This window comes from Stegostoma tigrinum, chromosome 37 (assembly GCF_030684315.1).
Source record: "Stegostoma tigrinum isolate sSteTig4 chromosome 37, sSteTig4.hap1, whole genome shotgun sequence".
NCBI lineage: Eukaryota > Metazoa > Chordata > Chondrichthyes > Orectolobiformes > Stegostomatidae > Stegostoma > Stegostoma tigrinum.
The window spans coordinates 1,056,329-1,073,805 of NC_081390.1; the positions used below are offsets into that span (position 1 = coordinate 1,056,329).

Genomic DNA, 17,477 nt, shown 5'->3' on the forward strand with positions numbered 1-17,477 from the left:
CATTATAATTCACTGTTTTCCCTCTAGCTCCGTTCTTAAATTTTAGCTTTACATTAACTATCCTCCAATTCATAGAAACTGTTGCAGAATCTATAGAATTTTGGAAGATGACCACCACCACATCTGCTATTTCTAGTGCTACTTCCTTAAGTATTTGCGGATGAAGCTTATCAGGCCCTGGGGATTTATCTACCTTTCTATTCATTTCTCTAATACTATTTACCGACTAATACTATTTTCTTTCAATTTTTCTTCCCATTTGGCCCTGTGTTCTCCCAAATGTTTGGAATGTTATTTGTGGCCAACTTTGTGAATTCTGTGATAAAGTATGTATTTAATTGGCCTGTCATCTCTCTGTTCCTCATTATAAATATCCATGATTCTGACTGTAGGTGACCTCTATTCATCTTTGTTGACATTTTCTCTTCACGTACCTATAGAATATTTTACTAACAGTTTGTATGTCTCCTGCAAGCTTACTCTTATACTCTATTTTCCTCCTCTTAATCAGTCTCTACTCCCTTCGCTGGAATCTAATCTGTTCGCAATCCACAAGTCTGTTGCTTTTTTGGCCAGTTTGTGTACTATTTGATATTAATATTAATATTTAATATTACCCTTGTTATCCATTGGTCTGAATATGTTTCCTATTCTGTTTTTATGTCTGACTGGAATGAATAAGTTTGCAATTCATCCATGTGCTCTTTAAGTTTTTGCCATTTGCCTATCTATTAACATCCCTTTAAGTAATTTGGGATTACTTAATTGTTGCCCAATTTATCATAGCCAGCTTGTGCCTCATACCATCATAATTTCCTTTATTTGGTCTCAGAAACAACTACATCACTCTCTACCATAATGGAGAATTCTAATGTGAACATGCTTCCCTAAGGGCCTGCATACAACTAGATTATCAGCTTTTCCTTTGTTGCACAATATCCAGTCAAGGATGGTATTTTTCAACAGAAAACAAAGAGCTGAAGACAAAAACAGAAATTGCTGGAGTAATTCAGCAGGTGTGGCTAAAAACCAGCAGAAACATTCCGAGTTGAGTGACCTTTCTTTAGAGCTCTTTTTATTTGCCGGCGTTTTCCCTAGTTAGTTTTGCTTCACAAAACCAGCCTGCATGCACTCCAAGAATTCCTCCTTCACAGTATTGTAGCTGATTTGATTTGCCCAATCTTTATGCAGATTGAAGTCACCCATAATTGCATCCATAGCTTTATTACTTGCATTACTTTTTAATGCTTTCCCCGATATTACTCCTACAGTTTGGGGGCCCAAATGCAACCTCTACAATAATTTTCAGCTGCTTGATGTTTGTAAGCTGAATGCATACAGATTCTACTTCACTGAAGTTAATATCTTTCCTCAAAACGCATTAATTTCCTTTTAATTCAGTTTTGCTACCCCTCTCTGACCACACTAACAAATATGTCCCCTAGGACATCAGATCTGGTAAGCTACCAGCCTCTGGAAATGGGATGTCAACAAGTGCTCAGGGGCAGAAGGTAGCCCTCATCAGGCTATCCTTGTAGGCAGCAGACCCCATCAGGGAGCTGTGTCCTCCAGATGGATGATGGACCAGAAGGAGAGGAGGAAGATCCAAGGAAGAACTCCCTAACACTTCAACTTGGCAGCAGGAGGCTGCCTTTGCAACTTTAACAGGATGGACTCATTCCATGCCAACAACTTGTTCACCATCTGGTACCAGTGAGCCATCCTCAGTCATTGTGGTCATATATGCTCTTTGTCTTGTTAGCTAACGTATTCTATCTAAACTGCTGCTTAACAAACTCAACAAACTATCTGTAAATTCCTAACAAATGATTGACTGCTGATGTGAGATTACTATGATCATGAACCCCTAAAATCAATGTGCCTGGAGTATGATACTGCAGAATGAAAGGGACGAGGCTCTGAAGAGAGAATATAGGAAATTAGGCAGGAGGTTAAAAAGTAGGTCCTTGAGGATAGTAATATCTGGATTTCTCCAGGTGCCATGTGCTAGTGAGATTAGGAATAGGAGGATAGGGCAGATAAATGTGTGGCTGAGGTGTTGATAAAGGACGCAAGGATTTGCTTTTTTGGATCATTGGACCTGAATTGAAAAGGGACTAATATCCTGGCTAAAAGATTTGCTCGTGCTATTTGGGAGCCTTTAAAAGAGTAGAGGGCATGGGGACCCAAAGAGTTGCAAGAAAAGCAATAAATTTGAGGCTGGCACAGTTGAGGAGCAAGTCAAAAAGTCAAGGCAGGCAAGAGCAAGGCAGAGAACGGGATAAGACTGATAAACAATTTATTTCAATACTAGAGGCCTGACAGATAAGGCAGATGAGCTCAGGGCACAGTTGGGAACATCGGATTGGTGGCTTAATGTCCTAATGTATAGATGCTATAGGAAGGATAAAGCGTGGAGCAAGAGAGAAGAGGAAGTGATGTTTTTGGTTTGGAGATATCATTATGGCTGTAATCAAGGAGGATATTCCCGGGAATACATCCAGGGAAGTTATTTGGGTGGAACTGAGAAACAAGAAAGGATGATTACCTTATTGAGAATGTACTATAGTACCACCCTGAACGCAGTCAATAGTCAGCGGGAAATTTGAGAAGCAAATATGTAAGGAGGTCTTGGATCTAAGAAATGTAATAGTAGGAAATTTTAACTTTTGAAACATATTCTGGGACTGCCGTAGTATTAGGGGATATAGAAGCTAGAGAACTTGGAGAAATAAATAGTGATATCTAGAAAGTGTCCATATTACAGAGGAGGAGGTGCTAGACATCTGAAAATGTGTAAAGGCAAATAAATTCCCAGGACCTGATCAGGTCCGTCCCAGAACTTTGTGGGAAGCTGGAAAAGTGGTTGCTGGGTCCCTTGCTGAAATATTTGTCTCTTCGATAGTCATGGGTGAGGAGCCAGAAAACTGGAGAGTGACTAATGTGGTGCCATTATTTAAGCAAGTTGGTGAGGAAACCAAGGGAATTATAGACCGGTGAATCTTACGTCAGTGGTAGGTAAGTTGTTGGAGAGGATTTTGAGGGACAGGATTTACATGTATTTGGAAAGGCAAAGACTGATTAGGGATAACCAACATGACTTGGTGCATGGGAAATTGTTTCTCACTAACTTGTTTGAATCGCCAAAGAAGATTGATGCAGTCAGAAGGATAGATGGTGTCTATATTGACTTCAGTAAGGCATTTAACAAGGTTCCATATGGCAGACTGGTCAGAGCTCATGGAGTCTGGGGAGAGTTAGTAATTTGGTTACAAAATTTGCTTGAAGGTTGGAAACAGAGGGTAGTGGAGGAAGGTTGTTTTTTGGACTGGAGGCCTGTAACCAGTGGTGTATTTGCAAGGATTGGTGCTGGATCCACTGCTTTTTGCCATTTACATCAAGCAGTTAACTGTGAATATAAGAGGAATAGTTAGTAAATTTACAGGTGACATCAAAATTGATGGTGTAGTGGACAGTGAAGAAGATTTTCTCGGAGTACAATGGAACCTTGATCAGGTGGACTAATGGACTGGCAGATCGAGTTTAAATTATATAAATGTAAGATGCTGCATTTTGGCATGGCAAACCAGGGCAGGCCTTATATACTTAATGGTAGGGCCCTGAGGAATGTTGCTGAAAAAAGTAACCTTGGAGCATGGGTCCATAGTTCCTTGAAAGTGGAATCACAGGTAGAAAGGGTAGGGAAGAATGCATTTGGTACGCTTGTCTTTATTGGCCAGTGCATTGAGTATGAGTTGGGAGGTCATGATGTAGCTGTTCAGGACATTGGTTAGGCCACTTTTAGAAATTGCAATCAATTCTGGTCTCCCTGCTATAGGAAAGATGTCGTTAAACTTGTAAACCTTTTCTGAGCCCTTTCAAGGACATTGCCGGTATTAGAGGGTTTGAGATTTAGGGAGACACTGAATACGCTGGGGCTATTTTCCCAGGAGCCTTGCAGGCTGAGGGATGACCTTTGAGAGGTTTATAAAATCATGAGGGGCATGGATAATTTGAATAGCCGAGGTTTTTTCCCAGGGTAGGGAAGTCCAAAACTGGAGGGTTTAAGGTGAGAGGGAAAAGATTTAAAAAGGATGTGAGAGGTAACTTTTTTCACACAGAGTGTGGTGCGCATATGGATTGAAATGCCAGAGGAGGTAGTGGAGGCTGGTGCAATTACAACATTTAAAAGGCATCTCGATGGATACATAAATAGGAAGGGCTTTGAGCAATATGGACCAAATGCCGGCAAATGGGACTAGATTAATTTGGGATATCTGGTCGGCATGGATTAAATTGGACTGAGGGTTTGTTTCAATGCTGTACAGCTCTATGACTCTAAATGAAGGTTTAATTGGCTTTAAATTGGAGAAGCTGAGAAGCAGCAATATCAGATTATAGTGAATATGTGTTGAGTAATAAATGCTGGCTAGCCAAGAATGCCCATTTCCCCCGAATGAATTTTAAAAACCCTCTCAAAATCCCCTGAAAAGGCCCCAGCATTTTGGAAAGCTGCAAATATAACAACTTTATTCAAGAACAGAGAGAGACGAAAAACACTATCCCAATAGTTTGACACTTGTCAAAAGGTAAACACTAGAATCCATCATTAAGTTGGGCATTCAGAGACCTTAAATTAAGAAAAAGACTACTTGTGTCACTTCCACATATAAAATTGGCAAATATTCCAGTAAATTCAGATCTAATGCTTGCAGGGGGTGGTATTCCTAGCTATCTATTGCCTTTGTCCTTCCAGATGGAAGTGGTCATAGGTTTGGAAGATTCTGTCTAAGGATCTTTGGTGAAGTAGTCCATTCAGCCTATTGTATCTGCTCTGCCATTCGATTAGATCAAAGCTGAATGATCTCAGCTTTGTGTATATTTCATGACTTGCTTCAACAACTCACTGTGATAAAGAATTCTGCAAATTCCACAAACACTTAGAGAAGAAATTCCTTCTTACCTTTGTCTTAAATAAGTAATTTCTTACTTTGAAATTATGCTGTCTGATCCTAGATTACCCCACAGGTGGAAACAACCTCTCCACACCTACCTTGTTGTTATAACGTGGAGATAGACAGCCAAACCAAATCACACTTTCTACCTCTGTATTTGCAACTCAGTCAATTTAAACTGTCAGAGACTGTCAATAGTTAACCCCAACAGTCCCCGAACAGACTTTTGAATAGTCAAACTCAGACTGTGTGAATAATTAATTCTGGACACCAGTTTTGATTCTTAAACAAAAGACAAGTACTTATTAAATATGCAAGAACTTTAGCAGAAAGAAAATTAAACAACGTTAATCTCATTAATGTCTATACTTTAAACCTGAAACATTTGGTTTCAACCCACATTCATGCAAAAGAACATAGAACATAGAACATTGAACAATACAGCGCAGAACGGGCCCTTCGGCCCTCGATGTCGTGCCGACCTGTGAACTAATCTAAGCCTCTCCCCCTACACTATCCCATCGTTATCCATATGCTTATCCAAGGACTGTTTAAATGCCCCTAATGTGGCTGAGTTAACTACATTGGCAGGCAGGGCATTCCACACCCTTACCACTCTCTGAGTAAAGAACCTGCCTCTGACATCTGTCTTAAATCTATCACCCCTCAATTTGTAGCTATGCCCCCTTGAAAAAGCTGAAGTCATCATCCTCGGAAAAAGACTCTCACTGTCCACCCTATCTAATCCTCTATCATCTTGTATGTCTCTATTAAATCCCCTCTTAGCCTGCTTCTCTCCAATGAGAGCAGACCCAAATCCCTCATCCTTTCTTCATAGGGCCTGGGTCCCAGACCAGGCAACATCCTGGTAAATCTCCTCTGCACCTTTTCCACCTTTTCTTAGATTGTCAAAGGTAGACAAATAAACATAGTTAGGGGATAAATAAAAGGAAATCACAAGACAGGTTAGATTACTTACGTGATTTTCGCAATGTGTTGTTGCATAGGCATAGATGTGGACTCCTTGGTTACTTTTCAGGAACCACCAATCAGGATCACCTTAGTTTACTCAGGTAAAGGTGGCAATATTTGCAGCTTAGCTTTCTACTCTCTGGGCATCTAAAAGCCAGTGTGGGAGATTGGGCAGAGAGCTTTCAAATATTCATGTTGTGATGTCAGCAGCCACACTTATCTCCTCCTGGAAACAGTTCGACCACAACCCAGACTCTTGTTCCACCATGATAGACTGGAACGTCTTTTCCCGAGGCCGCAATTACCATTCAACATCTTCCATCTGCTTGAGTGTGGGGTTGCTTCCAGACTCGCTGAACCAGTTCCCAAATACTGACCTCATCTGTGGAAACCTTTCTAATCAAGAATCAGCCTGCTGTTAACCTCCAGGGCTGGCCTCACAAGCAAACAGAAACTTGTTTGTTCTGTCTTTTCCTTTTACCACAAGTTGTTCCAAAGTCCGCAAGTTATTCTCAGCTCATAACTCCCAGTTCGCAGCTCTGAATCAAAATTGATGAAAGAATAAAAATAAAAATAATGAAAAATCAGCGACGGTTCTGACTTTGTCTACCTAAGAATCTTCAATAAGGTTGTCTCTTATTTTTCTATATTCTAATAAATACAGACCCAACCTACTCAACCTCTCCTCATAAATAAATTGCTCCATCCCCGGGAGCAAATGAGAGAACTTTCCCTTGACCAGTTTCAATGTCGGTATTTATTTCCTTAGCTAAGAGGACCAAAATTGTTCACAGTACTCTAGGTGTGGTCTAACTCATGGCTTCGAAAGTTTCAAGAAGACTTCCCTATTTTATAATTGTTTTATTATTTTTCATTCATGGGATGTGGGTGTTACTGACTAGCCCGGCATTTATTGCCTATCCCCTAAATGCTCAGAGGACAGTTAAGAGTGAATTTCTGTGTGTCTGGAGTAATAGGTATACCAGACCAGGCCAAAGCAGCAGATTTCCTTTCCTACAAGGCATTAATGAGTTGGATTTTTACAACAATCTGCAGTAGTTGCATGGTCATTACTAGACTAGCTGTCTACGGCAGATTTTTATTACAACATCTGCCGTGATGGGATTCAAACCAAGAGCCCCAGAACACTGGCCTAATATTCTGGACTAGTAGCCAAAGGTGTCCCCTAGATGAAATGCTCCATACATGGATCTTGCTGCAACCTTGCTGTATTTAGCACCAAGCTCTAACTGACTGAGCTAACTGGCCAAGACAAATCCTTTCCCTTTAAAATGAATGCCAACATTCTGTTTGCCTTCTCTATTACCTGCCAACCTAGTTTTTTTGAGATTTATGCACAAAGACTCCCAAATTCATTTTTGCTGCAGCATTCTGCCGTCTTTCTCCATTTAAGTAACAGCCAGCTCTACTATCCGCCTCCCCCTCTCTCCCTATTTATTTCAGAACCTCCTTCCTCTCCCCCATTTCTGAAGAAGTGTCTAGGCCCAAAACATCAGCCCTCCTGCTCCTCTGATGCAGCTCGGCCTGCTGTGTTTATCCAGCTCTACACCTTGCTATCTCTTTATCTTCCACTGCATTACATTTAGGGAAAAAGTACACTTTTGGAATTGAAGAAAGACAAGTCACCAGGGCTTGATGGTATGTATCCTAGGATCTTAAAAGAGGTGGCAGCAGAACTAGTGGATCAGTTGGTTATAATTTATGGAAAAAGCCTGGATATGAGAGGTTCCAGTGAATTGGAAAGATATCCAAAAAAGCGAAGTAAGCAGTAAGTAGGAAACTATAAACCAAGCTATTTTGTATGTTTCATTTGTTTCATTATATTAAAGAAATATAACAGATATTTGGGAAGCCAAAATGCATCCATCAGAGTCAGTATGGTTTATGAAGGGTAAATCATACATGACTAGCTTGCTAAGCTTTTCCAAATATGCTTTTAATTGGATGGGGGAGCCCAAAACTACAGGGCACAGTTTAAGGTAAAAGGGAAAAGATTTAAAAAGGACCTGAAGGGTAACTTTCTCATGCAGAGGGTGGTGTTTGTATGGAATGAGCTGCCAGAAGAAGTGGTAGAAGTGGGTACCATTGCAAAATTTAAAAGGCACCTGGATGGGCATATAAGAATCACAGAATCCCTACAGTGTGGAAACAGGGCCCTTTGGCCCAACAAGCCCACACCAATCCTGAGAGCATCTCTCCCAGACCCATTCCCCTATAAGCTGCCTAATCTACACATCCCTGAACACTTTGGTCAATGTAGCATGGCCAATTCACATAACCTGCATATCTTTGGACTGTGGGAGGAAACCGGAGCACCCGGAGGAAAGCCACGCAGGCACAGGAAGAATGTGCACACTCCACACAGACAGTCACTTGAGGCTGGAATCGAACCCTGTGGTGAAGCAGCAGTGTTAACCACCGGGCGACAATGCCGCCCCATTTTTTCTTCTTCTTTTAGGAATAGAAAGCATTTAAAGGGATATGAAACTAGAGCAGATTGGAATGTCTGGCGCAGACCAGTTGGACCGCAGGGTCTGTTTCTGTGCTGTATGAATTTGTGACTCTTTGAATTACCACATTGAACCAAATTCCCGGACATACTGAATCATCCTTTGTCTATTTATCAGGCAAAGGTACCTTCATGTTTGCTCATGTTCCTTAGTGTCCATTGGATTTAAAAATCCCTCAGGCAAGTAATTTTTTAAGCTTAGTTCCTACTACAGAATTCAATACCCCTCATTCAAGCAATTGATAAATAACTTACGAATCAAGCTGTTTTAACTTAATTAAAGATTTTGACTTCAGGACTGAATCTGACCTCTACTCAACGTTACACTTGAAATAGATTCACCTGTTGGATTTGCACTTTGAACCAAATTCACAGCTATATTCATTTAGTCATTTTCTCACTTGGGCGAAGATTGGAAGCATTACAGCATTGCTCAAAATCTTCTCCAGAAACAATTTCAGCGATCTAGGAATCTAAAACCCTTCTTCTTGCACCAACTTTTGAACCATGCATTCATCTGCCCTATTTTCCTATTTCTGTACTCATTTGCACATGGCACTGGCAGGAATGCAGAGATAACAAACTTTGAAGCCCTCCTTCTCAATCTACTCCCTAGCTCCCTGAATTCTTGATGCAAGACCTCATCTTTTATTCTCCCTATGTCACTGGTACCAATGTGTGCCATGGCCTCTTACCGCCCTCCCCCTTTCTGAGTGTCCTGCAGCTGCTCAGTGACATTCCTGACCCAGCTCCAAAGAGGCAATTCATTACCCTGAAGTCACATCTGCAGCTGCATAAACACCTGTCTGTTGCCCAAACGTGAAATCTTCTATCATTAGCTTTGTTCCTTTCTTCCTCAAGCCGCTTGTGGTGCCAGAACCCTGTCTCTGACTACATTCCTTTGAGACATCACCACCCCCCTCAGCTTCCAAAATGGGAAATTGATTTGTCAGCAGGGCCACAGCAGACTCCTGCTCTACCTGCCTTATCCTCTTTCCCAGGTGACCATCCCTTCTTTTCTTCCCTCCAGCCCCTTCTGCTGTAGGGTGACTACCTCTCTAAATGTGTTATCCATGTAAGCCTCAGCTCATGGATTTTCCACAGTGTCTCCAGCCACTGTTCAAACTCTTCTCAAGTTTGCATTTGGGAGCACTTCCTTTAGGCATGGTCATCCTTGATTCTAGTAGGGTCTGTGTTTCCCCATGTGACCAATCACACATTCCTCTTGGCTGCCCTCTCTCAATTTTTCCAAATGAAAAGTGTGGTAGCAGTTATCTGGATGTGTCCCAGTTATGCCTTTCCCTTTGTGGGGAATGAGGAGCATTCATTTTCCAGTCCTACTTGGACTTCCTCCCACACACTTTCTCCAAAATATCGATGATGTCATCAGTGCCATTTCTTTCTCTCATTAAGAATTAACAAAAAAAATCAACTTTACTTCCAATTTCTATCTACCTTCACCAACTCACCTCTGATTCTTCCCTTCCTTGATTGTCAGTCTCTATTTCCAAAGATAGGCTATCAACCAATATTCTTTACAAACCCATTAACTCCTATAACTACCTTGACTACAGGTCTGCACTCATTGCTTTCTGTAAATATTCCACCCTTTGTCCCAGTTTTTTCTATCTCCATTGCATCTATTTCAATAATGCTAACTTCCAAAATGGCACTTCTGATATATCTTTGTTTTTCTTTAACCAAGGAGTCTCCTCTGCCGTCCCTCTGTGGTTGACAGGGCCCTCAACTATCTAACCCATTTCCCACACTTCTTCCTCAACCCTTTCCCTCCCTTTCTGGACCACAGCAGGATTTCCCATGACTTCACTTGCCTCTGCATTCAAAGGATCATCCTCCGCCATTTCCGTCACCTTGAGCAGGATACCATCCCAAACACACTGGCCTTTCCCTTCCATTGTCAGCATTCCAAAGGACTGCTCCATCTATGATTCATTCTTTTGTCGTTTCTAATACCCATTCACCTAAACGTAGCGCCTTCCTATACAATGCCGAAGATGTTACACTTTCCCCCTTTATCTCCTGTCTCCTCGCTGTCCAAGGTGCCAAACATAACTTTGCTTGCATTTCTTTCAATCTAGTTGACTGTTGTCACTGTTCACAATGTGGTCTCTTCTACATTGGTGAGACCTGGGTAACAATCTGGCTAGGAGGGTGAATAGCTGTTAATGGAGGCTGGGTGCACATTTTGCTAACACCTCTACCCTGTCCACAAGCATGGCCCTGGCATTTCATCTTCTTGTCATTTCACAGATTGAACATAGTACAGTGCAGTACAAGACAGGAACGGGTCCTTTGGCCTATGATGTTCGCTGAACATGACGCCAAATTTGAACTAATCCCTTCTGCTTGAACTTGGTCCATATCCCTCCATTCCTCTCACATTCCTGTGTTTATCTAAAAGTCTGTTAAATGCCCCATTTGTATCTGCCTCCACCATCACCCCTGGTAGTGCGTTACAGACTCCCACCACTCTCTGCGTAAAAAACTTGCCCCTGACATCACGTTTGAACTTTCCCTTTCACCATAAATGCATTTTAATAGACTTTTTTTATTCATTCATGGGATAGCATTTATGAGGGGCATAGCTGATGTAGACAGGAGAAACACTGCCCCTTGATGGAGGGATCAGCACAGATGAAGGTAATGGCAGGTGGTTTAGAGAAATTGCGAAAAACAGACAGTTTCACCCAGAGGGTGGTGGGAATCTGGGACTCATTGCCTGTTAAGGGTGGTCGAGGCAGAAACTGTTAAGTTGGCAATATGTTGAGAACCAGGAATCTTACACAAGGAAGCCACAGGTAAAACTCTGAACAACAACGCTTCTTTTCAGATTCTGGCACCTCCACAGCGGACCCAGACTGAGAGCCTGGCTCTGCGCCTTTAAGACCAACTCTCTTAAAGGGACAGCACCCCAACAACATACATAACCAAAACCCTCATAACATTTAAGAAGTGCTTAGGTATGCACTTGCAATGCCAAGACACACAAGGCTATGGGCCACATACTGGAAAATGGGCTTATAATATTTATGTTGTTTCAGAGATAGTAGGAACTGCATTTGCTGGAGAATCTGAGATAACAAGGTGTAGAACTGGATGAACACAGCAGGCCAAGCAGCAACAGAGGAGCAGGAAGGCTGACGTTTCGGGTCTAGACCCTTCTTGAGAAAATTTTCCCACACGGACCCTCGTTATGCCTGTCTCTTCATGGCGTATGTGGAACATTCCTTGTTCCAATCCTATTCTGGCCTCACCCACAGCTCTTCCTCTGATATATCGATGATATCATCAATGCTGCTTCCCTTTCTCGTCTGGAATTGGAAAAGTTAATCGATTTCACTTCCAATTTTCACCTTGCCCTCATTTGACCTGGTCTATCTGTGACTCCTCCCTTTTCTCGATGTCTCTGTTGCTATTTCTGGGGATAGAATGGCCACTAATATCCACTATAAACCCACTGACTCCCAGAGCTACCCGGACTATTCATCCTCACAACCCACTTCCAGTAAAGACTCCATCCCATTCTCTAAGTTCCTCCGTCTCCATTGAATATGTTCAGATGAGGCCAACTTCGATAAGTGATCCTCCGAAACGTTCACTTTCTTCCTCAATCAAAGATTTCCTGGCACTGTTGTTGACAGGCCGTCAACCAGGTCTGACCCATCTCCTGCAGTTCAACACAAGCTGGAAAAACAACACCTCATTTTCCACTTGGAGACCCTGCAGCCCTCCGGACTCAATATTGAGTTCAATAATTTTAGGGCCTAATCTGTCCTATGTCCCAGCCGCCTACTTCATGCACTAGGGCTTGTTATCACATAACCAAGCCATTACACACTACCTATTGTTAGTCACTGACAGTGTCCATTAACAGCTATACACTCTCCTAGCCAGATTGTTAATAACTCCTTTGTCAATCCAACTGCTCTTTATCTTTGGACTTTATCCTATCGTTTACTCTCTGCCCCATTCCCCTCTCTATTTTCTGCATATAAGACTACATTTTGCCTGCGACTCAGTTCTGACGAAGGGTCACCAGACCCGAAGCATTAACTCTGATTCTTCCTTCCCAAATACTGCCAAACCTGCTACGCTTTTCCAACAACAATGTTTCTGCTCCTCGTTCACAGCATCTGCAGTTCTTTTGGTTTTTGTTCAGAGCATGACCACTGGTCTCTTCCAGTTTCAACAGCATAAAACATTTTTATCCCTCTTCAGTTCTAAAAAGAGTCATAGCAGACTTGAAACGTTAATTCTGTTTCTCTGTGCAGATACTGCCAAACCTGCTGACTTTCCCCAATGCTTTCTGTATTATATCTTCAGCAAGCAAAGTTTATTTACCACTGGGAAGGAGTGGAGTGTACCGTGAAGAGGTCCTTGTAAACTTCATTTATCTTACAACAAAATTAAATAAATGAACTGCATTGAATTGTTCCACAGTTACTCTCCTAAATAACAAGTGCAGTCCACTTTATAAATAACATTTCCTTAGCTGGTACTGTTAGCCTATACTCGAATGACCATTTGGTATCAGTCAATGTTTAGGTGCTATGAACATGTTGTGGTCCTTCTAGGCATTTCTGTGCCCTTAACAAGTGCAGGGTATCACTCCATGCCAAGATCACTGTGCAAAATGAGGGCACCCAGACCTCAGGGCTGGGGCTGGATCACATTTGCCAGTCTTCTTGATATAGCATTGTAATAACAACCTCTATAGATTAGCATAACCTGAAATAGTGTTTTGCCACAAGACCATGTTTATACATCCTCATTGTTGAAAGACCTATTCTGCCTGTTGAAGACTTGCTGTATTTTTAGACATATTTACACTCTTTGCTGTTTTCTGTTAATCTTTGAATGAATCTGTTCTTTACTAGGTTGTTTGGTGAATGATAACATCTCTTGTGAGAATGATGTTCAGCGATAACATCTTGTATCATCGAATACGCTGTGGAAAAAAAAGAATTTATCTCGAACCGGAATCAGATAAGTGCATTTGCACTGACTCAGTTTTTCTGTATTTGTGAGCAAACATAATCTGAAGAGGTGAATAAACAATTTACTGTCAACTAAGACTCTCCTGACTAATAAGCAAGTTTACGCTATTGAAACCACTGCTCTTAACTGAATCTAACATAACTTTGTGAGTTGGGGGTGTTTTTATATTCCTTCATGTGATGTGACCATTGGCATTTATACCAGCATTTATACTTGCTCTTCAGATGGTAGTGATGAACTTGTGGAGACCAAGACCTGCCTTCACATTAAGAATAGCCTCCGTTGTATGTCGTGTGACACTATCGCCCTGCTAAATGCAACTTGTGTCTGAGCATTCAAGAGGCTGGTGGGCCATCAAAAGCAGCAGAATTGTATTCCAGCACAATCTGCAAGCTCAAAGCTCAACCATTACCGTCAAGCCAGGAGATGAACCCTGGTTCAATGGAGAGTACAGGAGGGTCTGCCAGGAGCAGCACCAGGCAAACCTGAAGATGAACTGTCAACCTGGTGAAACCACCAAACAGGACAACTTGTGTGCCAAACAGCATAAACAGCAAGTGTTAGACAGAGCTAATAGATCAGATCTAAGTTCTGCAGTCCTACCACATCCGATAAGGAATGGTGGTGGACAATTAATCAACTCACTGGAGAGGGAGGCTCCACAAATATCCCCATCAAAAAGCCCAACACATCAGTGAAAAGATAATGATGAAACATTTGTCACAATCTTCAGCCAGAAGTGCCGAGTGGATGATCCCCCTTGGCCTCCTCCAGTGGTCCCAAGCATCACAGATCCCAGTCTTCAGCCAATTCAATTCACTCCACATGATATCAAGAAACAGTTGGAGGTACTGAATACTGCAAGGTCCATGGTCCCTGACACATACTGGCAATAGTACTGAAGATTTGTACTCCAAAACTTGCCACTCCCCTTGCCAATCTGTTTCAGTACAGTTTACAACACTGGCATCTCCCTGACAATGCTGAAAATTGCCCAGGGAGTGGGTGTATGTCTTGTGCACAAAAAGCAGGACCAATCCAACTCAGCTGATTTTGTCCTATCAGTATATTCTCGATCATCAGTAAAGTGTTGGAAGGTGCCACTAACAGTGCTATCAGAGTAGCATCAGATCAGCAATTACCTGTTCAGAGATGCCCAGTTTGGGTTCTGCCAGGACCACTCAGCTCCTGATCTTTGTTCAAGCATGGACAAAAGAGTTGAATTCAAGAGCTGAGGTGAGATGAGAGTGACAGCTCTTGACATCAGGGCTGCATTCAATTGAGTGTGGCATCAAGGACCCCCAGCAAAACTCGAGTCAACAGAATTCGGGGGAAGCTCTCTGATGTTTGGAGTTATACCTGGCATGTAAGAAGATAGTCGTGTTTGATGGAGGTCAGTAATCTCAGCTCCAGGGCATAGAATCCCTACAGTGCAGATATAGGCCATTCAGCCCTTCAAGTATGCACCAACCCTCCAAAGAGCAACCCACCACCAGCCCCCACCCAATCCTGCAACCTGGCATTCAGCAAGGCAAATCCACCTGCCTGTACATCTTTGGACTGGGGAATAAAACCAGTGCTCTCAGAGGAAAACCACATAGGCACAGGGAGAACGTGCAAACTCCACACAGACAGTCACCTGAAGGTGGAATCAAACTGAGTTTCCTCGAGCTGTGAGGCAGGAGTGCTAACCACTGAGCCACTATGCTATCATTTGCAGGACTTCCTCAGGATAGTGTCCTAGGCACAGCTACCTTCAGCTGCTTCAAATATGACCTTTCCTCCACCAGAAGGTCGGAAGTGGGAATGTTTACTGCTGTCCACTGTAGCCCCACTACCTAAAAAGGGAGGTAGAGAGAAAACAAAGAATTATATATCTTTGGACTGGGGAAGTCCATTATCAATGGTTTTATAGTACAGTAGTTAGAAAACAGTGGTAGAATTAGACACGGTTCACATTGCAGAAGGGCACGGCAAGCCTACTGGAATTTTTCAAGGATGAAGCTAGTAGACTTGATCGGGAGAGCAAGTCAATGCCGTTCATTTTACTTTCAGAAAGCTTTCACAGAGTCCCACATATGAGATTAATGTATAAAATTAAAGTGAATGGATTAGGAGTAGTGTTTTGAGACGGATAGAAAATTGGTTAGCAGGCAGGAAACAAAGAGCAGAAATAAATAAGTCCTTTTCCAAATGGCAGTGACTAGTGGGGTACTGCAGAGATTGGTACAAGGACACCAGCCATTCACAATATACACAATGATTTCGATGGGGAAACTGAATGTAACATCTCAAAATTTACATATGACACAAAGCTGCATGGAAGGGTGAATTGTGAGGATATAGAGATGTTGCACCACGATTAGGATAGATAGACGGAGTGGGCATATTCATGACAGATACATCATTATGTGGATGTTATCTACTTTAACAGCAAAAGCACAAAGGCAGATTACTATTTGAATATTTATAAATTAAGAGCGTGGAATGATCACAGAGGTCCTGGTGCCCTTGTGCATCACTTGCAGAAAGTAAGCGGGCAAGTACAGGATTCAAGTACAGGAACAAGAGTTTCTTGCTACCACGTTGGCTCAGTGGTCAGCACTTCTTCCTCACAGCGCCAGGGACCTAGGTTCAAATCCACCCTCAGACGGCTGTCTGTGTGGAGTTTGCACATTCTCCCCGTGTCTGTGTGGGTTTCCTCCAGGTGCCCCGGTTTCCTCCCACAGTCCAAAGATGTGCCAAGTGTTCAGGGATGTGTTGATTAGGTGGGTTATAGGGGGATGGGTCTGCGTGGGATGTTCTGAGGTCCAGTGTGGACCTGTTGGGCTGAAAGGCCTGTTGCTACTTTATAGGGATTCTATGATTATACAGGGCATCAGTGAATATTGTGTGTAGTTTTAGTCTCCTTATGTGAGGAAGGATGTTCGTGCTATAGAGGGAGTGCAGTGAAAATTTATGACGTTGATTCCTGGCATATGAGGAGAGGTTGAGTTCGTTTGGTCGTCACTAGGCTTTGGAAGAATGAGGGAGGATCTCATAGAAATCCACAACATTCTAACTGGACTAGACAGGTTAGATGCAGGAAGGATATTCCTGATGGTGGGGTAGTCCAGAGTCATAGAACTCCTGCAGTGTGGAAGCAGGCCATTCAGTCCATCTAGTCTGCACTGTATCTGTGCAGAGTTTGGATCCTTCCCCTGACATACCCTCATAACCCTGCATTTACCATGGCTCATCCACCTAATCTACACATGCCTGGATAGAGTCATAGAATCATGGAGTAACATAGCATGGAAACAGGCCCTTCAGCCCAAACTGGTCCATGCTGACTAGGGTGCCCACTTAGCTAGTTCCAATTGCCCTCATTTGGTCCGTATCCCTCTAAACCCTTCTCATCAATGTACCGATCCAAATGTTTTTTAAATGATGCTATTGTTCCTGCCTCAAGAACTTTCTCTGGCAGCTCATTCCATATACACACCACTCTCTGTGTAAAGAAGTTGCTCCTTAGGTCCTTCTTAAATCTATCCCCTCTCACCTTAAACCTATACTTTGGGCAGTTTAACATGGCCAGTCCACCTAACTTGCACATCTTTGGACTGCGGAAGGAAACTGGAGCACCCAGAGAGAAACTCACACAGACATGGGGAGAATATGCAAACTACACACAGTCACCCAAGGCTGGAATCAAATCCAGGTCCCTGACACTGTGAGGCAGCAGTGCTAACCACTGAAGACACAATGTCTCTCTGGTAAAGGGTCACAGGGGTCACAGCTTAAAGATAATGGTAAAACCTTTCAGGACTGAGATGAAATGTCTTCACCCAGAGAGTGATGAGTCTCTGGAATTCACCACCACAGAAAGTAGTGGAGGCCAAAACGTTATATGTTTTCAAGAAGGAGGTAGCCATAGCTGTTGTGGCTAAATGATTAAGGAACATACGGGGAGGATGGGATTCGGGTTTTGAGTTCGATGATCAGGCATGATCATATTGATG

At 42.6% G+C, this 17,477-nt stretch overlaps 2 protein-coding genes across 5 annotated transcripts in view; one reads left to right on the top strand and one right to left on the bottom strand.

Moving 5' to 3' along the window:
• Positions 1-6,319, bottom strand: part of LOC125467469 (nuclear factor NF-kappa-B p100 subunit-like) — a 187,847-nt gene extending 181,528 nt beyond the window's left edge. The window contains exon 1 of the mRNA XM_048563313.2: positions 5,935-6,319. Within this exon, the coding sequence (XP_048419270.1) occupies positions 5,935-5,966 (32 nt within the window). The 5' untranslated portion in view covers positions 5,967-6,319. The remainder of the gene's footprint in view (positions 1-5,934) is intronic.
• Positions 1-13,505, top strand: part of tbrg1 (transforming growth factor beta regulator 1) — a 91,652-nt gene extending 78,147 nt beyond the window's left edge. For 2 of the 4 annotated variants that reach the window (XM_048563319.2, XM_048563317.2), the window contains one exon: positions 13,356-13,505. In XM_048563319.2, the coding sequence (XP_048419276.2) occupies positions 13,356-13,367 (12 nt within the window). In that variant the 3' untranslated portion in view covers positions 13,368-13,505. The remainder of the gene's footprint in view (positions 1-13,355) is intronic. The other 2 variants (XM_059640408.1, XM_048563315.2) reach the window with 2 other exon arrangements.
• Positions 13,506-17,477: the final 3,972 nt, after the last annotated feature.